The sequence below is a fragment of the Ovis aries genome, chromosome 1 (genome assembly GCF_016772045.2).
Source record: "Ovis aries strain OAR_USU_Benz2616 breed Rambouillet chromosome 1, ARS-UI_Ramb_v3.0, whole genome shotgun sequence".
Taxonomy (NCBI): domain Eukaryota; kingdom Metazoa; phylum Chordata; class Mammalia; order Artiodactyla; family Bovidae; genus Ovis; species Ovis aries.
Genome location: NC_056054.1, coordinates 75,158,146 through 75,182,168, shown reverse-complemented (window position 1 = coordinate 75,182,168; position 24,023 = coordinate 75,158,146). Strand labels below are relative to the sequence as shown.

At 37.2% G+C, this 24,023-nt stretch overlaps 1 protein-coding gene across 6 annotated transcripts in view; it reads left to right on the top strand.

Moving 5' to 3' along the window:
- The first annotated feature begins 90 nt into the window (after positions 1-90).
- DPYD (dihydropyrimidine dehydrogenase) overlaps positions 91-24,023 on the top strand; it is a 930,457-nt gene continuing 906,524 nt past the window's right edge. For all 6 annotated transcript variants that reach the window (XR_009599787.1, XR_009599789.1, XM_004002217.5 and 3 more), the window contains exon 1: positions 91-203. Coding sequence is in view for 4 of the 6 variants with exons in the window: in XM_004002217.5 (XP_004002266.3) it covers positions 165-203 (39 nt within the window). In the remaining 2 variants the exon portion in view is untranslated. The remainder of the gene's footprint in view (positions 204-24,023) is intronic.

Below are 24,023 nucleotides of genomic sequence, written 5' to 3'. Positions count from 1 at the left end.
GCCCCGGGGGCGTCACCGCCCGGCGCCCGCCCCGCCTCCGCGCCTCCGGCCCTCCGCTTTCTATTTCTAGGGGCGCTCGGGCAAGCTGTCACTTTCGTCTCTGGCTGAAGCCTGAGGACGCGGAAGGGTTCGTGGCGAGGAAGCTCCGGGCTCTGGGCATCGCCATGGCCCCTGTGCTAAGCAAGGACGTGGCGGATATCGAGGTACCGACTGCGCGCGGGCTGGCGAGGGGAGGGCGGGGAGCGCAGCTGGTGGGTGCCCGAAAGGCCGCTGCGGCCACCGCCGGGCCGGGAAAAGAGCGGGAGACTCGGGAAACTTTGCCTCCGCGGGAGGTCTGCGGACGAGGAGGAGGAGCAGCAGAGGAGCCAGCGCCCCGCGTGGGCTGGCGGGGAGAAGAGTGGGAGTCCTCGGCTGCAGGGGTGTCCTTCGCGTTGGGACCTGGCTGTTTACTTCGGAGTCGGGGTCCGAAGTTTCTGGGTGGCCGTGACTGAAGCACTAGAAGAGTTCGAGGGAGATGGACTTTACAATAAGGGCGTTCATTTCGCAGTCTATCCCGCACCTCCTCTTTTGCCCTGTAAGCGTTTCGGGATACCTGTCTGCTACCCCCACCTCCAGTCGCTGAATTTTGCCCATTTGCAAAGGTGGAGGATAGAAATAATGGAAATCTATATGTAAGCTACAGCAGCCACTGCTAGCCTTAGTATTGCTTATGAAAGTAACACAGGGAAGAACGAGATAGGATATTGAGAACATGAAAAATACAGTGCCTTCAGAAATACAAAATAAACTTTGTATTCCTCTTCTCAACAGTTTTTTTTTTTAAATTTTCTCTTGCACTCTGTTTCTGTAAAAATGTCATCTTTCTTCCTGTGAATAAAGCCCACCCTGAAGTAACATGACCGTTTCCTTCAATTTCTCCCTAGGACCTTTTGTATGCGACGAGAGAAATATAATTACAAGCCGTGATTTTAGACATACTAATCCAGTGTTCATAGTTCTGAGCTAAAATAAACTGCTTTTTAGTTTTCTTTTGTGTTTTGCTTGGGGCTTTTTTGTGCATGCCTGTGTTTTCTTAACAAATGACATTTTCCTTTCTTCCATCCTTTCAGTCTGTGGCTTAAGTAAAACTTTAAAAACCACCTGTTTGCAAAAGAGCTGCTTTGGCCACTGCGTTGCCTCTAACATTGATTGTAGGAACTTTGTGTTCTGTTTGGGGGATGGTAGTATTGTTTTCTCCAGACTCCATACTTGGTTTGAAAAATCCATCGTAGTAATTAGAGCCAAATTATGACTGAGCACACACGCACAAGCTGTGTGTACATGTCTACTTAATTTTACTTGTGGTTTCTCTTGTGGATAGTTTACTTTTTCATATTGATCAGTGTGATATATTTAACCCAATATTTATTCATACACAAAGTAAAAGATGATGGATTAATGTTGTCCTTTTTGGTCCTTGTTACTTTGACTTAACCACCTCCCGCCCCCCTGCCCCCCCCCCCCCCGCCCCAGCCCCTTTAAGCTAACTCAAATAGTAACCTTCTGACAGCATTCACGTAGTACTGATGTACTGATTTCTGAGTTAAGAATGTCAGAGGGCTGGCGGCTTTTGGAGTTTGAATTTCTTTATTGGTAGCTGTTTTGCATTTGTCCGTGAAATCAGTTCTTAACCACATTACACTAAGGAAAAGGTGCCACTGACACATTAATGACCAGTTTAATTTCACGAATTGTTTCAGCTAATACTATTTAAGAAAGTGAGACTCTTACATTTACTCACCTCAATCTAACCTTAGTCAGCCTGATATTACTTGTAATATGGAACAGTGGTATTTAAGTTTTTTCAGCTTTTATGTAGTTCACACATGCAACACACTTTAATCAATAACATCTTTCATCACACGTAGTTATTTTCTTTTCCCTCAAAGTAATATCCAGGATTCCTGAGCTAGAGTACCATGCAAGAGCATGAAATTCATCATTAAAATATAATGCGATGTGGAAAAATACATTAAGTCTAGAGGAATACATTCAAGTGTAGATGTCTCAAGTGATCCTATTGATTCACCAAAGTTCATTTTTTGGAATGAATTATGAAGGCTCAGTTTTCTATCAAACTTGAATGCATACATTGGATTTAGTTTTTTTGAATGAATTCATTAAAACCATTGTCTAGAAATTTATCTGCTTGTGACCATTGCCTTAGTCTCAAATATGTGGAGCACACCATCTTTAAAAAAAATTATCAGTGTAAAACAGAGTACATGTTCAACTGATAAATGTGAAAAGAACAGAAGGTGATAGTGACAACCCACTATAACAGTGATTTAATTTTTCCCCTTAAGCTACCTATAGAACCTCAAGTTTCAGTGAAGCAGCCAAGAAATATTTTATTTCTGGGGCAAAAAGTTATTGAGGTTTACAGAGTTATTTTGTGTGCTCACTCCATATTTCTAACCTCAATCCAATATTGCATCTGGGTTTGAAGGGCTGAGAGCATAAAAACCAGTCAGAAGGTCACCAGACTCCAAAACTAAAATATCCTTGGGTAGGAAGATAGGGATAGCAAGGACACAGTGGTAGATAATAGGTACTCGGCAATAGAACCTAGCTCACAGGCTCAAAAATTATTGTCATTATAGAAGATGTATGAGAAATCAGACATTTTTCCAGATAAGTTAACGTGGTTCAGGACCACATTGCTTTGGAATCGGGGGCAAATTGCCTATGGTTGGGGTCTATTTCTATGCCTTTTTAGACAGGTGACTTTGTTCAAATACCTAACTTCTCTGTGTCACATTTGCATGATTTGCTAAGTAAGGAGAATAATCAGACAAGATAACATGTCACACCACATCTTCTCAAGAGAAGAACGAAATATGATAAAATTAAAAATTGTGAACAACTAAGGAAAATCACTGCCTATGAAATAACTGTTATTTTAAAGTTCATTAATGGTAGCTATAGACTTTTAAAAGATATTTTACTTTGTGGGCTTACTTTTAGGATACAACTGAATTTTATCAAGAATGACTTTTGAATACGAATTCTTTGGGGAAGGTTTCAAAAAAGGTGACTATCAGACATCGATCACTTTCCCTGACCTCAGCAATACCTTCTCAATAATTCACTTAGTTTGAATCGACAACTGGTCTAATGTCAGTATCTGTACTTTTAAAAGCAACTAAGAAGGATTTTGGAAGAGTTCACTTTTGTTCAGTGTCTTGTTCCTCTCCACTGACATGGATAATTGAGAATTTACTATAAAAGTATAGCTGAAGAAAAATGTGTGCAGGTACAGTGAGCTTTTAATTAACTCTTTGGATATTAATAATTCTGGTAAGTATTTATAACTGAACTGAATTTCTATATACCACTCTACTGTTTCCACAACCCCAAGTCAAGATTTATTCTTAGAATTATCAGTTAATGACTCTTTGGTAGTTATAAACTCATTTCAAACTTATTATGAATTAAAAAAAGATTTCAGTCCAGTATCCACAAAATCATAATACTTTTAGAGTTAAATAGAAATGGTTTTTGAATAACTGATCCTATAACTTTCATTCATTTGAGAAGACAGTTGAGAATTTTGTGTTTGTTAATTAAGAAAATAAGATAATAAAGTGATGGCTTTGGGAAATGGGAGTATAATGGTAACAACTTGGAGAAATTAAATTTTTAGGAGAATTTTGAAAAGAGGCTAGTTAGTTGGTAGAGGTGGTAAAAGATATTGCAAGAATGCCCTTTATTATATCTGCTTTTGTCCCTGGGGAGGGAGGAGGTAGATCCCAAGAAGAAAATATGGACTCAGCTTTGCAGAAGGTATGCATTATTTATTTATATAAACCTAATTTTTTTTTTAAGTCCAGTTTTGTTTCCTTGATTCTATTGATTGGGTGCCACAAATCTCTGGGAATGCTATCTTGATTTGCTAAGGCTTTTAAAGCATTAAAACTAAAATTTCATTTTTAATTTGTTTTGTGAGTTTGCATTGTTAAAAATATCCTTGTTCTCCCTCTTTAAGCTGTCCTGTGGACAATACTTAATTTTAAAGTATTTCTCCTTTCTAAGGAATTTAGCAGGGCAGTGGGAAAATGCCTGATTACATGATTTGGAAAGTAACTCCAAATTTGGAGTTATTTCAGTGGAAGCTCCTTGTAGCTTTAAGGTACTATACACATTTCTATAGTTAAGAATGGTCATATATATATATATATATATATATATATATATATATTTCATTATAGTTTTTCTTCTAAATTCTGCCTCCTGCACATGAATTCAGATGACTCGCTTTCAGTGATTTAATTAAAAACTGAGATTAATGACTAATGATGAATCTATCACTAGGGAGATTTTTAGATTGGATCTGCTTAATCTTAATCATAGCAGATAGTGTTGACTGATTGCTTAATTGTAAAAATGTGCTAAAATTCAATAGCCTCCTTTCTTACATTGTAGAAGGAATATCCAGTTTTGGAAAGCTCCACCTTTGCACTGAGGAATTAGTAAGAATACTATGAAAACCTCTAATCAAAATGCTGAGATAATTGGATGATCATTAAGCAATCATATCTTTCCTTAACTATTTGAATACAATATTTTACCATACTCTGTATATGAACTGGCAACACAAGAGCTGAAAAATAGACCTTCCTATAGGATAAACAGGTGTGGTCACTTGTGGGAGAATTCAAATAATTAGCATAATGTTAAGTCACAGTATTAGAAATACTAAAAAAGACAATGAGACTGAAAAATATTTCATGTCATGAAATAATGTGACAAAGAAGCCATAAGACATTTGAGATAGTCTAGGCCTCAGTGTGGCTAAAGAGATTGAAAATTAGAACTGGTCAATTTGCTTTTCTGCTTCTTAGCTAAATGGACACAATGATAAATAGTCCTTAAAACTGTAAAGAAAATTCTGTGTCATTTATTATCCTACCTTAATTAAAAAATACTTAATAAAGCATTCTAAGATTGTGAGTTTATCTATAATCAGGATTTTGATTTTCAAATGTGACATGCTTGCCTTCTGGACTTCATTTCCTCTTAATCCTCCATATTAAGACAGAAGGTGTTTTTTGGCCTCAAACATCAATAATGTGGGTGTTCACAGATATCCTGGAGCCAGTTATACTACTGATAACTCTTAATAGGATTATGTCTTTCCTGTGGTTTATAATTATTACTGCATCCATTGCTTTTAATTAAAATGTTATACTAGTAGATATGAAACATCTGTATTTAATTCAGCATATAACTTTTCTTTCAGACTCTTCACCATAGTTATCTATATATTGATGTTAGGAACTCATTATATTTATATAAAATTTTTGATTTTGTACTTCACAAAATTAAGCTTCATTTCATGGTTAGTTTAAAAAACAAACACACTGTGTTAAAACAGGTCTGTGTTCACATCCTGCCACCAATATATATATTTTTATTTGTAAAATTGTGGTCAAGTTGTTTCCTAAACTGTCATTTCTTTCTTGGTCCGTTGGATTTAATCTTAATTTATTTCATGTGCTAGATATAAGGATTAATTGGAGTCATGTACATACAATGACTCAGCATCGGTCACTTGAAATATATATCTCTTGAATAGTAGTAGTTGTTTTATATATTATCAATTGAATGTATGTTATACATATGTGTTATATAAATGTCATTTTGTTAGAATATTGTCCAACTCCAAGAATTAACTAGTGTTATCAAAAGCTGTTAAAATATGTGAGGAAAGATAGAGTTAATGAAGTTAGAAGAATTATGAGAGAGGCTTATTATAGATTAAAATATGTTGAAGACATGACTTATGAGTAAATTCCTGAATTATTTTTGTCAGTATTAACAATGCGATGGGGGAGCTTTTCAAATTCAGGTCAAATTAAAAGGACTGTCTTCATTTTGCTTTTTATTTCTATTTAAAAATGTTTTTAGTACCCACTGAATAGCAAGCCCTAAAGTGTAAGCTGTAAAAGATTTAGAGGAAGTATGTGGTGAAGGCGTTTTCTATGTAGGATTGTCCACATCTAATACACTGTGGCAGAGAGTCAAAGGTAGGAGTCTTTCTGCTCCTAACCCTTGCTGTTTCGCTGCCTTTGTACACGTGGATTGAATTGTTGGTGTTTTTCTGAATGTTTTTATGACTAGTTCAGGTCAAACCGTTGGTGAAATTTACTTCTTGGCATTCTCAATGATATTCAGAAGGAATTATTGTTATTCTTCTGTGAAAAGAGATCCTTATGTATCATTATTTTAAGAAAAAGTGTCCAGCTCCATATCTCTTGTGTTTAACTGGACTAAACTTACAGTTTCTTTAAGCCATAATATTAGCTTCAAAGAAAGTTTTTTCTGGGCTTCTAAGCATCCTTACATACACTATATTTGTATAGTATTTTATACTATATTATATATTTATATATTATATATTTAATATATATGTTTAATATATATTATATACTGTATATTACTGTATTATATACTATGCAATATATATATAATATTATACATTTTGTAACTGTTTTATATCCAAGGGAGGAGGGAATTGGAGATCAACCTATTTTGCACCAGGAAAAGGTAAAGTGTGCCTTTTCTAAAGGATGACTCAGATAATAAACTTTTTGCATTACATTATAATAATTTAATTTCTTTGAGGATTTCAGCTTGGTTGTGTAATAGCATTCTCACTATCCTCTACCTCTATCATAATAATTAAAGAGACAATCTGTGTTCCTACCTCCCAGGTGCTTGGAAATTGATATTATGAGTGCTTATGAATGTCCCCTTGAGGCAATCCTGACTAGGCCACTTTGAAGAAAAATCTCTTCATCAATAATGAAGCCCCGAGGGCCACTTCTCAGGGGACCAACACAAAATTACATGTCAACTCCAGGCCTGATTTATACAGATGGTGCTCAAGGATGGAGCCTGACTGCACTTCTCGCCCCCCCAATATTTTATTACCTCCCACTCTCTGCTCATCCTCCCCATGCCCCTTCACACTTTCACTTCTCTCCCCAAGCCTCAGCCTCCAGTTTTCACCTTGTCTTTACCTACTCAAGATTGACTCCCGTAAGTAGATCCATTTCTTTAGTCCTTGTGAAATCCTTTGAATGATATTAAAAATTGACCATAGTAGCATGTTAAAGCTTTAAAAATCTAAGTATATTTAATTAAAGGCCAAGTGAAGATCTTCAGCGAAACAATAGAAGATAATGTGTATTTACTATATATTAATGAAAATAAGCATCCTGGGATAGGGGCCAAGGTTGGGCATATTTTTGCTCCACAAGTCAGATCCTTTGCGTCTGACCTTGTGGAAGTCACTCAACCTCTGAGAATAGCCTGCTGATTCCTCAACAAGTTTGTTATTGATCAGTCTTTCAATGATGGTTTGTAATAAAATATGGGATTGGTGAAATTGTTTGGAAACATGACCTGCTGGGTGATCATATTAAGGAAATGCAAGGTGGTGGTGTCAAAGCTAGTGTATTTTACATGCTATGTAGGATTAAGTGCACCATTTATACCAGCTGTGTGGATTTGATATACATCTGATTTTTACTTTTTTCATGCTTGCCTGCTTCCTTTTCTTTTTTAATCAAATAAGTCTAAATCTCCCCTGAGCATGCAGAAGAAGTCTGATTTTTCTATATATGGCTGGAGTTCTGTGAAGGTGATCTGGAATTCATAGATTCCTATTTTGTATGTCTGTAGGACGATGCTGTCTTTAGGGATTAAGAACAGAGATTCCAAAAAGGAATCATTTTGATTGATAACTGTCAGTGGAAATTAGAGTACAAATAGCTGGGTCCCCAGGCCCACAGAAATACAAGTTACTTTTCTTGGACTCTGCACCACAGTGTCTTCAAAATTTTGGGGATCTTCTGCTAAATATTCTTCCATGACAGATTTTGGGGAATGCTGGTGTAAAAGCTGCTCAGTAATTCAAAGAGGAAGTTATTCAGTTCCCCTTCACAGATCCCTGGGAATAAATCATGACAACTTTCACAGCAAAATATTCTTTTTGAGGGGTTAATTTTAATTAAAACATTTTTTTCATTTCTCTAACTTAATTTAAAAATTATTTTTAGTGATCATTATAGAAGATTTAAAAGATACAAAAAAGGGTGAAAAGAAGACCCCAAACATACAGTCACACCACATAAAACAGTCATATGCTAATAGTAATTTAGTACTATCCTATACATGAGGTTTTTTTCCCCTAAATATTTTAAGCATATACAATATTTATGTATTTATTGAGGTGTAGTTAATTTACAATATTAGTTTCAGGTGTACAATATTATGATTCAAAATTTTTGTATATTATACTCCATTTCAAGTTATAAAATATTAACTATATTTCCTGTGCTATACAATATAACCTTGTAGCTTATTCATTTATACATAGTATTTTGTATATCTTAATCCACTACCCATATCTTGCCCTTTTTTCCTTTCTTCTCCCCACTGGTAACCACTGGTTTGTTCTCTGTATCTGTGATTATGTTTCTTTTAGATATTTTCATTCATTTGTTTAATTTATTTTTTGATTCCACATATAGGTGTTAACATGTAGTGTTTGTTTTTCTCCATCTGACTTACTTCACTAAGCATAATACCCTCCAGGTCCATCCATTTTGTTGCGAATGACAAAATTTCATTCTCTGTTTTGACTGAGTAGTATTCCGTGTATGTACACACACACACACACACACACACACACACACACACACACACACACACAAATTTCATTCTCTGTTTTGACTGAGTAGTATTCCGTGTATGTACACACACACACACACACACACACACACACACACACACACACACAAATTTCATTCTCTGTTTTGACTGAGTAGTATTCCGTGTATGTACACACACACACACACACACACACACACACAAATTTCATTCTCTGTTTTGACTGAGTAGTATTCCGTGTATGTACACACACACACACACACACACACGGCCCCATCCACCAGCAAGCAGGCTGCCTTAAGATCCCTTGAACACACAGCCTCTGCTACATATGGCCTGTCCACCAGTGGGCCTGGGACTTGATCCCATGCATCAGGGAGCAGGCACTAGAATTCATATCCCTAGGGCCCTTCAACCAGAGACTCCAGAACCCAGGTCTTCCCTCAAGTGGGCAGGCAGTAATCCCAGAACCCGGTGAGTTCCAGCCCCATGTGCTAGTGAGTGGACACCGGTGCCAGTTCCGTTACAGCTTGGTGGCCTGCCATGGCAGGGTTCACCTTACTTATCAGCAGGCCGACACCACTCTGAGAAACCTTGGCCAGCTGCCCCAGGTTCTGACTCAGCAGTGAGTTAACATAAGCCTTTAGATGCCCTGGGGCCATGCAGCCAGAGACCCTGGGAACTGGCTCTGCCCAACAGTGAGCTGGCACTAAGTCTGGGATCCCATGGACCCTGGCCCCGGTGTCCCATGGAGCCCACCAGTGTCCAGCACCAGCGTCAGACTCAACCAACCCTGGCCCGACCCACCAGCAGGCCAGTATCAGTTCTGAGATATCATGGACTCCTCAGCCAGTTGCCCTGACTTCCGGCTTCACTTATCAGCACCAAGTTTGGGACACCCAGAAACTCATAGCCTGCCATGGCAGGAATAGGCATTATCTACAGGCAGACAGACACTAGATCCAGGAATCTTAACCCTTCACCCACCCACTCCAGAACCAGCTCTGCCTACCAGTTAGCCAGCACAAGTCCTGGGACCTCCTGGGTTTCTCCAGCCAGCTGCCTTGTGACCTGGTGCTGCTAACCAGTAGCTGGCAGCCTCTGCATAAGGCAAGACCTGGAACCCAACTGGACGAAGAAGCAGCCACATCTACCAAACCACCCACTGTAGTCAGCCTGCTGCAACAGACGTACCCATGCAGCCTTCATAGGTGCACCACTGAAGCATATAGCTCTAGTGATCAGAAGGGACTATACTGCTGGGATGCATAGGGCATCTCCCACAGAAGGCTGCATTTCTCAGGTCAGGAAATGCAACCAACCTGCCAGATATGGAGAAATAAAAACAGCAATTTAGACACAATGAGGCGACAGAGGAACATGTTCTAAAGGGTCAAGGTAAACCCCCAGAAGGAAAACTAAGTAAAGAAGAGATAGACAATCTACCAGATAAATTGTTTAAAGTAATGATTGTGAAGATGATCAAAGAACGTGGGAGAAAAATGGATGAACAAAGTGAGAAGTTAGAGGTTTATAACAAACAAAATATAAAGAGAAACCAACTAGAGATGAAGAATACAGTGGTTGAAAAATACACTATAAGGAATCAACAGTAAATGAAATGATAGAGAGGAATGGATCAGTGAGCTAGAAGAGTAGTGGAAATCACTGATTCTGAACAGAAAAAAAGAATGAAAAACATGAGGACAATTTAAGAAATCTCTAGGAAAACATAGTAAAAAGTATCTCATAAAAACATAGCAATATCTGCATTATAGTTGTCCCAGAAGAAGAGAGAAAAGTAAGAGAACAAGTTTGAGGGTATCACAGGTGAAAACTTTCCCAGTCTGTGAAAGTACACAGACATCTAGGTCCAGGAGCCACACAGAGGCCCAAGCGGGATCAACCCCAAAAAGATAATACCAAGATGTATTGTAATTGAAATGGAAAAAATTAAAGAGAGAGAGAATATTAAAAGCAGCAAGGAAAGAGTGATGAGTTATGTAGAATGGAGCTCCCATAAGGCTATCAACTAACTTTTCTGCAGAAACTCTATAGCCATGGTGGACTTAAAGTGATGAAAGGGAAAACCTACAACCAAGAATACTCAACCCAGCAAGACTTTCATTCAGATTTGATGGAGAAATCAAAAGTTTTTCTAGACAAGCAAAAGGAAAAAGAGTTCAGCACCACCAAACTAGCTTTACAAGAAACATTAAAGAGGCTTTCCTAAGCAAATAAGAAAAGGCCAGAACTAGAAACATATATAAATTACAAAAGGAAAAGCTCATTGGTAAAAGCAGATACACACTAAAGGTAGTAAATCCACCTCATACAAAGCTAGTAAAACTGCAGGGTTGTTAAAATGTGTTTGAAACTAAATGAGCAACTTAAGAATCACATACATGTATGTATGTATATACATACATATGTAGTTATGTATAGACCTCATACTCAATATTAACCTCAGACCCAAAATCTATAATATATACCACACAAAAAAAAGAAGGAATGCAATCTTACATTGGCCTTTTAATTCTGTCAGAAGCATTTCCCTACATTCTTAACTAACTTTTTAAATAGTTTTAAATAGCAGCATGATTCTCTGGGAGTGGAGATAACACAATTTATTGAAGATAAACTTCATTATCTTGTCATTCATGCTTTTGATCTGTGGTGTTGGAGAACATTCTTGAGAGTCCCTTGGGGTTCAAGGAGATCCAACCAATCAATCCTAAAGGAAATCAGTACTGAATATTCATTGAAAGGACTGATGCTGAAGCTGAAGGTCCAATATTTGGTCATCTGATGTGAAGAATTGACTCGTTTGAAAAGACCCTGATGCTGGGAAAGATTGAAGGTGGGAGGATAAGGGGACGACAGAGGATGGATGGCATCACCGACTCAATGGACATGAGTTTGGGTGGACTCCGGCAGTTGGTGATGGACAGGGAGGCCTGGTGTGCTGCAATTCATGGGGTCACAAACAGTCGGACATGACTGAGTGACTGAGCTAAAACTTTATTATCAGACATTTATTTTGTTTTTAGCCTAGTTATGAAAAATACTGCTTCAGCAAATTCTTTTTTTCTTAAAATACTGTAAATATTCTTGAGAGGGAGGCTGTAATGGTTTATAGCACATTTCAGTTACACCTTTCTAACTTACAATGATTCAACTGAATTAAGCAACTTTAAAAGTTATATTTAAAATGGAAAAGGGGCTCATTATTGAGTGCAAAGACAGAAGGGACAAAATGGAATTGGAACCAATTACTCATTTGCTTAATCCTCATACCACCAATACAAGGCTATGAAATGACATCAGGCATCTGGAGGTCATTTCATTTGATGTGAATATGGTTTGATTTGGACTCGGTCCTGACTGATGCTTATTTTTAGTTTGTGGCTTTATTGCCCAATGGTGGTTCTTTATTTTTTCTGCCCTGGGATAACAAGATAAGTAAGGGGGGGGTGTCTCAAATTGTTATTTTGAATGGATAAATCTCAGATTGTCATCTCGAATGAATATAATACCAGATGTCCCAGTTTGTGACTAAGGATAGAAACTCTTATATGGAAGTCCTACTACCAAAATCACTCTACCAGTCCAGATTCTCAAAGGATTCTTTCCCCTTAAGGCTTTACATCAAAAGAATGAATAATATGTGTGTATGTGTGTGTGTGGGCATGTGTATGTATACACAAACACATGCATGCTTGCACTTTTTCCCTTTTTCTTTTTCTTATAGTACTCAAGATGAAAGGGGCAATTAGTGTAACTACTTTTGCCTCAACACAGTTGTGTCACAATGACAAATGTAATAAAGCAAAACATTTTTCTTCTGTCCTAGGTGTTTTAACCAAAATAACTTTTAAAAGAACATTTCTTGTCTTTTTTTAATTTTTAAATTTTTTATCTTTTGACAATGCATCCCAGCATGTGGAATCTTATTTTCCCAACCAGAAATCAAACCCACACCCCCTACATTGGAAGCATGGAGTCTTAACCACTGTACCACCAGGAAAGTTCCAAAATAACTTTTGATTCATGCTTCACTTTAAAGGTGAAATTTACTTGCAACCTGAACTCTGAAGATTGGTATTCTTAAGCCTGTATGTTTTTTGAAAGAGATAAAGCATTCATAGAAAATTCTTAGACGGTTCATGAAAATTACTGTCCATCCCCTCTTCATCCCCAAGCTAGATAGTAGTAAACAAAACTTTAAAATATTTTTATACGAGTTTAAGATCATGTTGAAAGGATGCTAACTGTAGGTAACCTATTGTAAGGATTCGAAATACTTGAAAACTGTAGTAGAGTTTTATATGGCTATTACCAGTGTGTTTGAATGTGTAAAAAATGATACCCTTTTAAGGTTAAGAATGATTTTTAATTTTTATTAAATTTTTAAATAAAAAAAATGATAAAAACATCAAATGGTTTGATTCCTGGGTCGGGAAGATCCCCTGGAGGAGGGCGTGGCAACCCACTTCAGTATTCTTGTCTGGAGAATCCCATGGACACAGGAGCCTGGGGGGTACAGTCCACGGGGTTTCAAAGAGTTGGGCATGATTGAAGTGACTGAACACACCTAACTGAAAAATGTGGGCAGTAATAGTAACATACCATAGGATTGTTGTATGGTTGAGGGAGGCACTACATATTTAATGGCTACCAATTATTGCTTTTATTCTAAGGGGGTTTTTATCCCTTTGAAAATATGGAATGGAGGGGAGGGAAAGAAACCTTGAAGTTAAATTTTCACTGAGTTTGGGCAGAGGGCAGTGTGGTAATCAAGGGGTTGGTACGCTGAGAGGAACATAGAGTTACAAGGAGTAGAATACAGAGGAAAGATGATGTGAAGATGCATGAGAAAAGATTGCCTTATGACTATGCAGGCTGAGATGGAGTGAAGTGTCTACATGCCACGTAGTGCAGAGGATTGCCTGCAAACACCAGAGACTCCACAAGACACAGTTCCAGAGGAGACAGGGCAGTTGACACTTTAATGTCAGACTTACAGGCCCCAGAACTGTGAGCCTGTGGTTTTATACCACTCAGTTTGTGGCATAATTTTTTAATGACAACCCGAGCAAATGAATACAGATTTTAATATGAATTGCAGAAAAGCAGGGATATTTGTGGAAGGAAGGAAGAGAAGGAGGGTGAAAGTTTGGAAATAGAGATAGTGAGGCTAGGGTTAAGCTAAAGTTTGTAACAGGAGAGAGCTTTATAAATTCACATTCATAGCTTAAGGAAGTAATTAAGGTCAAATGTCATAATATATTTTAAAGAGCCCTAAATATGCTATTAAAGTCCTGGTTCTGCCACTGTATGGCTTTGTCAAATTAGGCTAATTTCTGTTCATAAAATGGAGATCATGATCCTTTTCCTGTCTACCTCACACTATAATTGATTGGAACAAATGAATTAAGAACAAATGCATCTGTAAGCTGGATTATCATGAAGTCATTTGACTTACAGATATGTACAGTACTTGTCTGAGGGAAAAGTATGTTATTATCAAATATGATAAAGAACCAAGTAGATAAATTCTAAAATCTACACAGAAAATTAAACATTTTTTTCAAAGCTAAAGTTATCAACAAAATATGTATCTTCATTCAATTTTATAAGTAATTGTGAAGTATCCGCTATATCCTAAGCACTGCATTAAGTATTAATAAGATGTGGGGGCTGGCTAAAAAGATTAATGTGTCTTTCCTAAATGAGCTTATGACATCAGAATGCAATTTGAAGCAAATTCACAAATAAGTATAAATCAAGATAGGTGAAAAGTGCTTGGGTATGATGGTTCAGAATTATGTGTTAGAATTAAAGTATGCATATTATAAATCCACTTTCATACAGCTTGATGATTTAGTTTCACACTGCTATTTTCATTTTATTGAATAAATGATAATAGATTCGTGTAAGCTTTGATATAATCTTCTCCCACATTCACTACAATCTCTTATAATTCAAGGGCCAAAAAATGAGTTAGGTGTCTGTTTCTAGGGATAGGTAGAGGAGGACTGTCCTGACTGAATCAGGTCAAATGTAAGACAGGTGTTAGTGCAGGAGCTGGTAGAGTTAGTGGTAAGAGGGTGAAATGTGGGTCTGTGTACTCACAGCACTTTTTTCCCCCCACCTTACTTAAAAGCGTGTTTCCAACCTTTCAAAGATACATTAGTTTCAGAAGTGATGAAGCCAAGGGCATAGAAAGGTTAAATGGTATGACTATAGGCAGTGGTGAGCTGGAGACTAAAATCTATGAATATGAGCCAATTTTATATTGCTCTTTATTTAGACATTAAAAAACATGACATGAAAATGAGGAATCAAAGTAGTATAGGAGTGAGGAGTCCTTCAGATGTTACCTCATTTTTTCCCACTGTATGCATTCACAAAATTTCTCAATAAGATGCTTTATATTCAGTTCTTCAAGGAGTCCTTCACATGTGTAAATGAAGCAAAGTGTGAATGGCTTCTAATCCACAGACCAGATGGTTGCAGTGGAGGGAGCTGATGAGGCTTCATCAATCACTTCTCAACATGGTGTCAACTGACCAGTTTTGCCCTTTGCCAGGCTTCTTTGACCTCTGACAGGACACAGTCCTTATTTGTTGGAGAAATTAAGAAAAATCGGCAAAATGGACAAGAAAACTGGAATTGGTTTTGATTCTAAATATATATGATATATATGTTTTTTTCTTTAGTTTCTATGTATTTAGACATATGTTATAAAACTGATTCACTGGACCCCTTGACGGAGGACATTATTCTTTTGCAGTTCTACTTTATAACAGTAATGATGCCACTGTGAAGACAATCACTTCATATTTGAGAATTAGAAAAAAAATGCATTACAAGGGTGTGAGCTGTGATTAATTTATATTAGCCTAACCATTGCCTCTTTTGTGTCTTTAGTACCAATACAATTTTGATTTAATTATGCTACAATGGCAAATGCTTAGAGGTCCATATTGTGTAATTATAATTTGCTCTACAATGTTCAAAACAAGGCAATTTGTCTAGTTCTCAGTTAATCTGAAAATGAAATAAATCAGGAATCTATGTAATTATTTCATTTCTCAATTTTAAAATAATATGCCTCCATAAGAACCTTTGGTTTAAAAATATAACCTTTGGGTTTGATAACCTTTATTCTTTGAGTCAACTTTTCTGGGGATATTAAATTACATTGACTAGTTATGCAAATTCTCATGCTATTACTCAAGCTCGCCAGTGCCTTTTAATACCCATGGGAAATACTTTGGATTAGAATGGACCTTTGAGTTCTTTCCATTATTATTAAGGTATTGTTGCTGAAATGTTATGATTACCTTGCTGCCCAGTGAATCCTATGGAATAAGCTCTGAATTATCCCATTGTTTTAATAAAGGCATCTTTAAATATAATTTTTATTAGTGTAACAAATGCACAATATAAAGATAAAAAATAAGGAAAGCTTTTAATGAAGTCAGTGGTTCTCTTTACTATTCCTCCCAGTGACGGGGGATTGGCAAACAACTGAGTGGGAGTGGGGTGAGGGGGATGGGAGCAGGGAAGCCATGATTTGCAGTGTTGGCTGATTACTAGGTCATAGGCACATTCTCTGTGGCAGACTTTAAACCCTAAATACATGAAGTTGGGAAAAAAGAAATGTTAACTGTAGGCTCTCCAGTACCCACTGGAGCTGAGTCCAGCACAGCACTGACTTCTCAGCCGTCCTCTCATCTCTCCATTCTTTTCCTAGAGGCAGCACTTTGAGCTGTTTCTGTTTTTAATTCACCCACTGAGTCCAGTTTCTATTCATCTGTCACATTTTGGGACACTTTTCACTTTTTCTTTGGCTATTTACCTAGCAGTTTTAGAAAAGTACAATATTTTAAAAGGCCGCCTAATAGTTAAATTAAGATTTTAAAACATTAAATATTTGAGTCTCTGGGTTCCTCTAATAGAGTTGAAACTACCAAATAATGGGCTAGAAGGTAGAAAACAATGAATTGTAAGATAGTTTCAAGGAAAGTTTTCTAAGGAATAATTTTTAAAAGCTATTGGTCCTAAATATATTTCCAGGTTAATAATAGGATTAATTTAATAACCATAGGAAATTTCTACAGCCTTGCTCATGTTAAGTATTGATTGATTTGCTAGAGTAGAATGTTTTGTCTATTTCAAGATTCTGGTTATGGCAGAAGCTCTACTTTAGAACTGATTCATGAATTATGAGAAACACCATATATATATTTTTAAAAGTTACCAAATAATTTACTGCTGCTGCTGCTGCTAAATCGCTTCAGTCATGTCTGACTCTGTGCGATCCCATAGATGGCAGCCCACCAGGCTCCTCTGTCCCTGGGATTCTCCAGGCAAGAATAGTGGAGTGGATTGCCATTTCCTTCTCCAGTGCATGCGTACGTGCTCAGTCGCTTCAGTCGTGTCCGATTCTGTGCGATCCCACAGACAGCAGCCCACTAGGCTCCTCTGTCCACAGGATTCTCCAGGCAAGAATACTGGAGTGCGCTGCCATTTCCTTCTCTGAATAATTTACTAGGAGGGTTCAATTTCATTTTAATGAAAATTTTTACTTTCCTGATAAAAATTGTTATGTTCAGTGTGGGAAAAAAAAAGGCAAAGGAATCTGAGATCTCATTATCTGTGATAATGTTAAATAACTTGTTTCTAGTCTTTTAAGTTTTTATTTCACTTCATAGTAAATACTACAAGAGATGTATTAATCATCTAACCTTGGTTCCTTAAATCTTAACAAGTGTGTAAATACCTTGACTGTTGCTCACAATCAATTCTGTCATTTAATTATGTAACAACCTTGATAATTTCCATCACAGTCTTCCTTTAAGTCAAATTCTTCTCTATGCCAAAATAATAACCTTAATTACAAGTTAATATCCATCATTTTTGAGGAAAATGTTTATACCTTTGAATGAATTTAAATGCCAGGAAGGCTTATAGAATGTATGTGGACCTATACAGTGATGGGAAGTGCCTTTTATCAAGTACCTGGAAGTTATTATAGATTTTTAGGTTGAAATAGAGAACAGTAGCTGATTGTTTCCTAGTGGTATGCCCCATTTTAGAAAAGTCTTAAAAGTTAAATGGTTCTGTTTAGTTTGCTCTTTTTGCAAAATATTCTATGAATAAAATAATAAATCTCACTAGAAGCTGAATGCTACTAATTTGATAAAATTATTACTCATTACACAGCAATCTAACTCTGCTTAAAATTTATTTTCAGTATGAATCTGTAATATGACAGCTGAAGTGTAAGAAGCTTTGTATTGAAAGTGATGGTGATAATTTACTCATCCTGACATGAAGAGTTATTATTCCAGTGGCAATGGAAAACTTTTAATGCTTAAAGAATTGTTTAAATATAGGGATCGTGTACTCTTTCCTGTGGAAACAAAAGGAATCTAGTTTTACCCAAAAATTATGAAACACTGAACTTCTGACCTAGTATGCCTCTGTCTGGTCTTATTATTTATACACTTGGTTGATTCTTGCTCCATTTCTGCCTTTTTATATGGCTTCTAGTCAGACAGAAGTGACTGGGTCAGAGGCAATATGAAATAGTGCATAACTCAAAATATTTGGTTATAATATTATTATAATTTGTAATATATTCCTATATGAATATGGTAATGTAATGGAATCAGGAGACTTGGTCCTAATCTTGACTACCTTTCACTTGGGGTGTCCTTTCACCTTCCTAGGTTCATCTGTAAGTGGAGGAGCCTTACAGCTCTAATATTCTAAGGAGGTGCAATTCAATTCATTGTAAACCTCCTTTATATTATATTTACACAAGGTCTTGAAGACACTGAGATGACTCACAGCCAGTCATTATATTCATTATGGGCAGACAGGCACATAAGTAGACCATTTTTTACAGTGCGGATTTTACAGTGTGGATTTTACAGTGTGGATCATTGGAACACATGATCTAATAATACATGTAAAATTTTTTTTATAAACTGAAAGTGTTAAGCATGTAATTTCTATTATAATGGGAGTAGTGTTATTTGGCATTTCTAAGTTGTAAACTGTATTTTTGGTACCAGAGCATCTGTGATTTCTTCACAATTAAGGAAGCAGCTTTTCAGATAAGATGTCTGGACTTAATTCAAATTTAACAATTGAAAGGCACTGGTAACATGCTGTATTTCACTGTCAATTTTTTTTTTTTTTTAGCTTATGTGTCATTTGTAAGATGACACCAAAACTCAAGTGATGTGCCAAAATAAATTGAGCACTTTTTCCTAAGCCAGTTCTGTATCCTAACTTTTATTTTCTGTGGTTATCCTTGCCCTTTTAATCACAAATTGTTGTCAAGGGAAATAGACATATTTTTCCATTCTCTTGACAGTATTCATTCATTGTCATCAGCTCCTTCCAGAGCTTCCTTAACAATATTTCTAAGATTTGCCTCTTTGTCATCATTTAACCCCCAAACAGGTAACCAGATATTTTGGTAGATGCTGTGGCTAACAGATAGATGATAGGTTTTTCTATAAAGTCTGACTTATTTCATGTCTTGTTTACATTGTTATATGTCCTAAGGCAAAGTTCATTTTATTATTTATGATGAATATGCAGCAATCTTTGAGTTGTATACATTAAAAAGAAATATGAAACTAATATTACTGGTGCCCATGGAGGAAGTACAGACTAGTGATTAACAGCATAGAGCCTAAAGACAAAACACATGTAGAATCTGTCACTTTCTGGGCAAGTTTTTCAACCTATTCACAGGTTTGTTTCCTCACCTTTGAACTGACAATAATATTAGTAAGGGCGTCATAGGATTGTTGTGATGATCAACTTTAAAAACACTTAGAAAAGTGCCTCACAAACTGGAAACTCCCATTTAGAATTAGCTATTACAAACAGTCATCCAGTGCAGGAACACTGGGAAAATGAATTTAAGTATTTCTTCAAATAAGAAACGTTATTAATGAGTTAAACTGACTTCTTGTTTGAAATATATATTAGGCTGAGAATAAATCTTGAAATTAAATCAGAAAATATTGATAGAGATAGTGTATCTTGGAGCACCGAAGTGTGTAATCTGCTACAGTCTGGTAAGTTGGGTTTAACACATCTTGGTTGGGAGTGTATATTGAAGGCAGAGAGCGTACAAATGATGATTATGGAAGGTTTCCAGAAAATAGTTTCTAAAGGAACATTGGGTAAATTTTTATTCACAAGATCATGCCATGCTGTAAAAAATTTATGTCAGTTTAAAATGGAGAAACCTATTAACAGTCAGTCAATGTAGATTAAAATGAATCTTTTTTTTTTTTTTCTGTGTTGGTGCAACAAAATTTCCATTGATCACTTCTTGAAGTGAGTAATTTTTGGTTTAGGATTTTTGACACTGTGATGGATGTCAAGAAAAATAATAACTTATGCTGATGTGATTTCCCATTTTTCTTTTAAGTACATAAGCCAAATGCTTTCATTTTCATGTTTATAAATATTCTGACTCTGGATATTTTGCTTGTTGATGGGACTATCAGTGCTTCCCATACCTGGTTGGCCAGCAGAATTACTGTGGGCACTGCAAGAACCAATTTATGAGGCATATTATAGAAAAAATGAATAAAAGTGGCTTAAACAAGACAGTGTTTTATTTCTTCCCCATGTGAAGAAGCCAGAGGTACATTGTGCAGGGTGTGCAGTGCCATTTTCTCGTCAACAGGTCTCTGTCTTTATACTCTGATATCCTCATGTCCACCTCATTGTTCAGTCTGGAAGTTCAAGATTCCAAAGGAGGGAGAAAGGGAAAAATAAAGGTGCACTCGTCCTTTTATTGAGACTTCTTAAAAGAGTCACATTTCTAAATACGTCTTACTGGCTGACAATTAGTTGAATATGTAAGTGGAGAAATAACTTTATTGCCATTTTGAGAATTTTTCTTTGTTTTTTTCTTGTGGTTTTCGTCAAGATGATTTAGGAAGTTAAGTGATATGGGAGACAAAGGGAAGTGAAAGTGAAAGTCGCTCAGTTGTGCCCGACACTTTGTGACCCCATGGAGTGAATTCTCCAGGCCAGAATACTGGAGTGGGTAGCCTTTCCCTTCTCCAGGGAATCTTCCCAACCCTGGGACTGAACCCAGGTATCCAACCCAGGTCTCCTCTTTACCAGCTGAACCACAAGGGAAGCCCAAGAATACTGGAGTGGGTAGCCTATCCCTTTCCCAGCAGATCTTCCTAACCCAGGAATCAAACCAGGGTCTCCTGCATTGCAGGCGGATTCTTTACCAACTCAGCTATCAGGGAGAGAGTGGTCATTAAAATATGGTGTCTGGTCTGTAATTCCACTTCTGCTCAAGGTGGAGTATTAATACAAGGGTGTGAGTTTACCTTTTGTGTCAGAGGTCCCCACAACCACTCTGGCTCATTAATTTACTAGAAGTATTCACAGAACTCTGAAGTTACTATATTCATGATTACAGTTTATTATTTGAAAGATATATTAGGATCAACAAAGAGAAAAGGAACATAAGTCAAATTCAGAGGAAACCAGGCAGAAGCTTTGAGGTGTCCTCTCTCAGTGGAGCTATGTGAGATATGCCTAATTCCCCCCGTTACAATGTGTAGCAACATGTGTGTAGTGTTGCTCGCCAGGGAGGCTGACCCAAGCCTTAGTGTCCAGAGTTTTTATTGGGCATTAGTCACGGGGGCATATGGTGCTGCATGGCTGACTTCACTTATTCAAGCTCCAGACCACCAGAGAAAAAGCAGATGTTCATTATTAATCACATGGTGAGCTTAAATTATCTAGTCAGTTTAGCGTAGCATGGCCCAAGGCCTTAGGCATACAGAAATGCTCTGGTCAGAGCATTCTCAGCTTGGTTCCCAGGAGTGGGTCAAGGGCCACTTCTGAAAATAGTCCTTTTCTGGGACTGTGCTGGATTTGAGCAACTTAGGCCTACTGAATGAATCCATTCCTGCAAGTATTCCCACCTGACAGTAAAAATAAATGAAGCATATGAAACAATGTTTTTAAAGAAACTAGCTATCAGGCAACAAAAGATGTGATATCTGAGAGACAGAAAACAAAGGAGGAGAACCCCCCAAATTTCCCCAGCTTACTCTCTTGAAAGAGTTTTTAAGCTTTAGCTTAGGAAATTGGAACCCACCCAGAGCCTGGTGGACTCTGGGGATCCCAGGACACTGGGCTTTGTAGAACAGAGTAACAGAGAGGAGAAAGCTTCTCAGAAGGAAAATCAGAGCCCTGCAGGGGCTTCCCCCTGAATCTTCCACAGAGGAATGATCAGCACATGAATGTGAGAAAAATTACCCAAAGCTGGGTAAAGAACAATCTGAGAGAACTAGAAGGAGTTCTGACATTCACTCTGGTCTGGGAAGAGTGCCTGCTCCCAACCAGCAGGACTGGACCACTTCATGTCATAGAGCATTAGGTACCTGCCTCAATAGTGAGAAACAACCCTGGACTCAATATTGCTCTGATACCACCTCTCAAAGCTTAGAAGCAAGGATCAAGAGGATCAAACTGTTTCCACATAACTCAACTATGTTTTAGAACAAAACTCAAGAATATATATCAGAGAAGGCACTGGGGACCCACTCCAGTACTCTTGCCTGGAAAATCCCATGGACCAAGGAGCCTGGTAGGCTGCAGTCCTTGGGGTCACTAAGAGTTGGACACGACTGAGTGACGTAACTTTCGCTTTTCACTTTCATGCATTGGAGAAGGAAATGGCAACCCACTCCGGTGTTCTTGCCTGGAGAATCCCAGGGACAGGGGAGCCTGGTGGGCTGCCGTCTATGGGGTTGCACAGAGTTGGACACGACTGACGTGACTTAGCAGCAGCAGCAGCAAGAATATATATAGGAACACAGGAATATCCCAACAAAGTGTGTCCACAGTGCTTGGCATCCAATTAAACTATCAGGCATTCTTAAGTAGGAAAATGCAACTCATCACGAAGGCAAAATGAATGAATTGAAACAAACTCAGAACTGACACAGATGTTGGAATTAGCGGAGGACATTAAAATAGTGATAACATATTCTATGTGTTCAACAAGTTAAGTAGAAGCACAGAAGATAAGACAGAAGCATAAATTGAACTATAGAAATTGTGCCTACTATATTAAGGTGAAAGATACACTGGATAGGATGAAACACTGATTAGATAGTGCAGAAGAAAAGATAGTGTAATTGAGGACATAGTAGTGGTAAATATCGAAAATGAAGCACAGAGAGAAAAAAAATGAGCTACAAGTTGTGGGACAACTTCAAGTGACCTAATATGCATGTACATGGAATCCCCTAAAGACAGGAGTGGAGGTGGGATGAGAAATCAGAAAACAAAAATTGTGAAAATAAATTCATAGGTCCAAAAAGCCCAATGAAGCCAAGCAGAAAAAATACAAAGAAAACCACAGTAAGACGGATAATGAAACTGATCAAAACCAATTATAAGGAGAAAATCTTCAGAGCAGCTAGGGAAAAAAACAAAAAGGCAAATTATGTACAGATAAGAATAAAGATAACAAAGATAAGAACAAAACAGATTTCTTCTTGGAAACAATGCAGATGAAAAGACAGAAGAACAACAAATTTAAAGCACTGGGGAAAAAGCATACAACTCTCAAGCTAGAATTCTATACCCAGTGAAATCAGCATTCAAAAACTAAGGTGAAAAAGATCAGTATCTGAAGAGAAGCCATCTGCACCTCCGTATTCATTGCAGCGCTATGCACAATGGGTAAGATACAGAAACAGCCCAAATGATGAATGAATACCAAAAATGTAGTACACACACACACACAGGCACAACGGAATATTCAGCCATAAAAAAAGAAGGAAATTGTCTCATTTTCAAAGACATGGATGAACTCAGAGGACATTATGCTAAAAGTGAAGTAAACTGGGCATAAAAAGACTAGCTAGGGGCTGGAAGGTGGGGGAAATGTAGAGATGATAGTCAAAGGGTACAAAGTATCTGTTACGTAGAATGGACCTGTTCTGGAGATCTGATATGTACAGCATGGGGACGATAGTTAACATAATTTTGTATTTCTTGACATTGTCTGCGAGTAGACTGAAAATATTCCTACCCCTCCCCCACAAACAAAAGGTTACTGTAAGGTGATAGGTATTTTAATTGTGGTAACATTTTATGATGTATATATATATCAGAATCACATTGTACACCTTAAATAAAGTTCTATATATATACACATATATATAATATTTGTCAGTTATGCTGCAATGAAACTGGAAAAAAGAACAGACAAATCT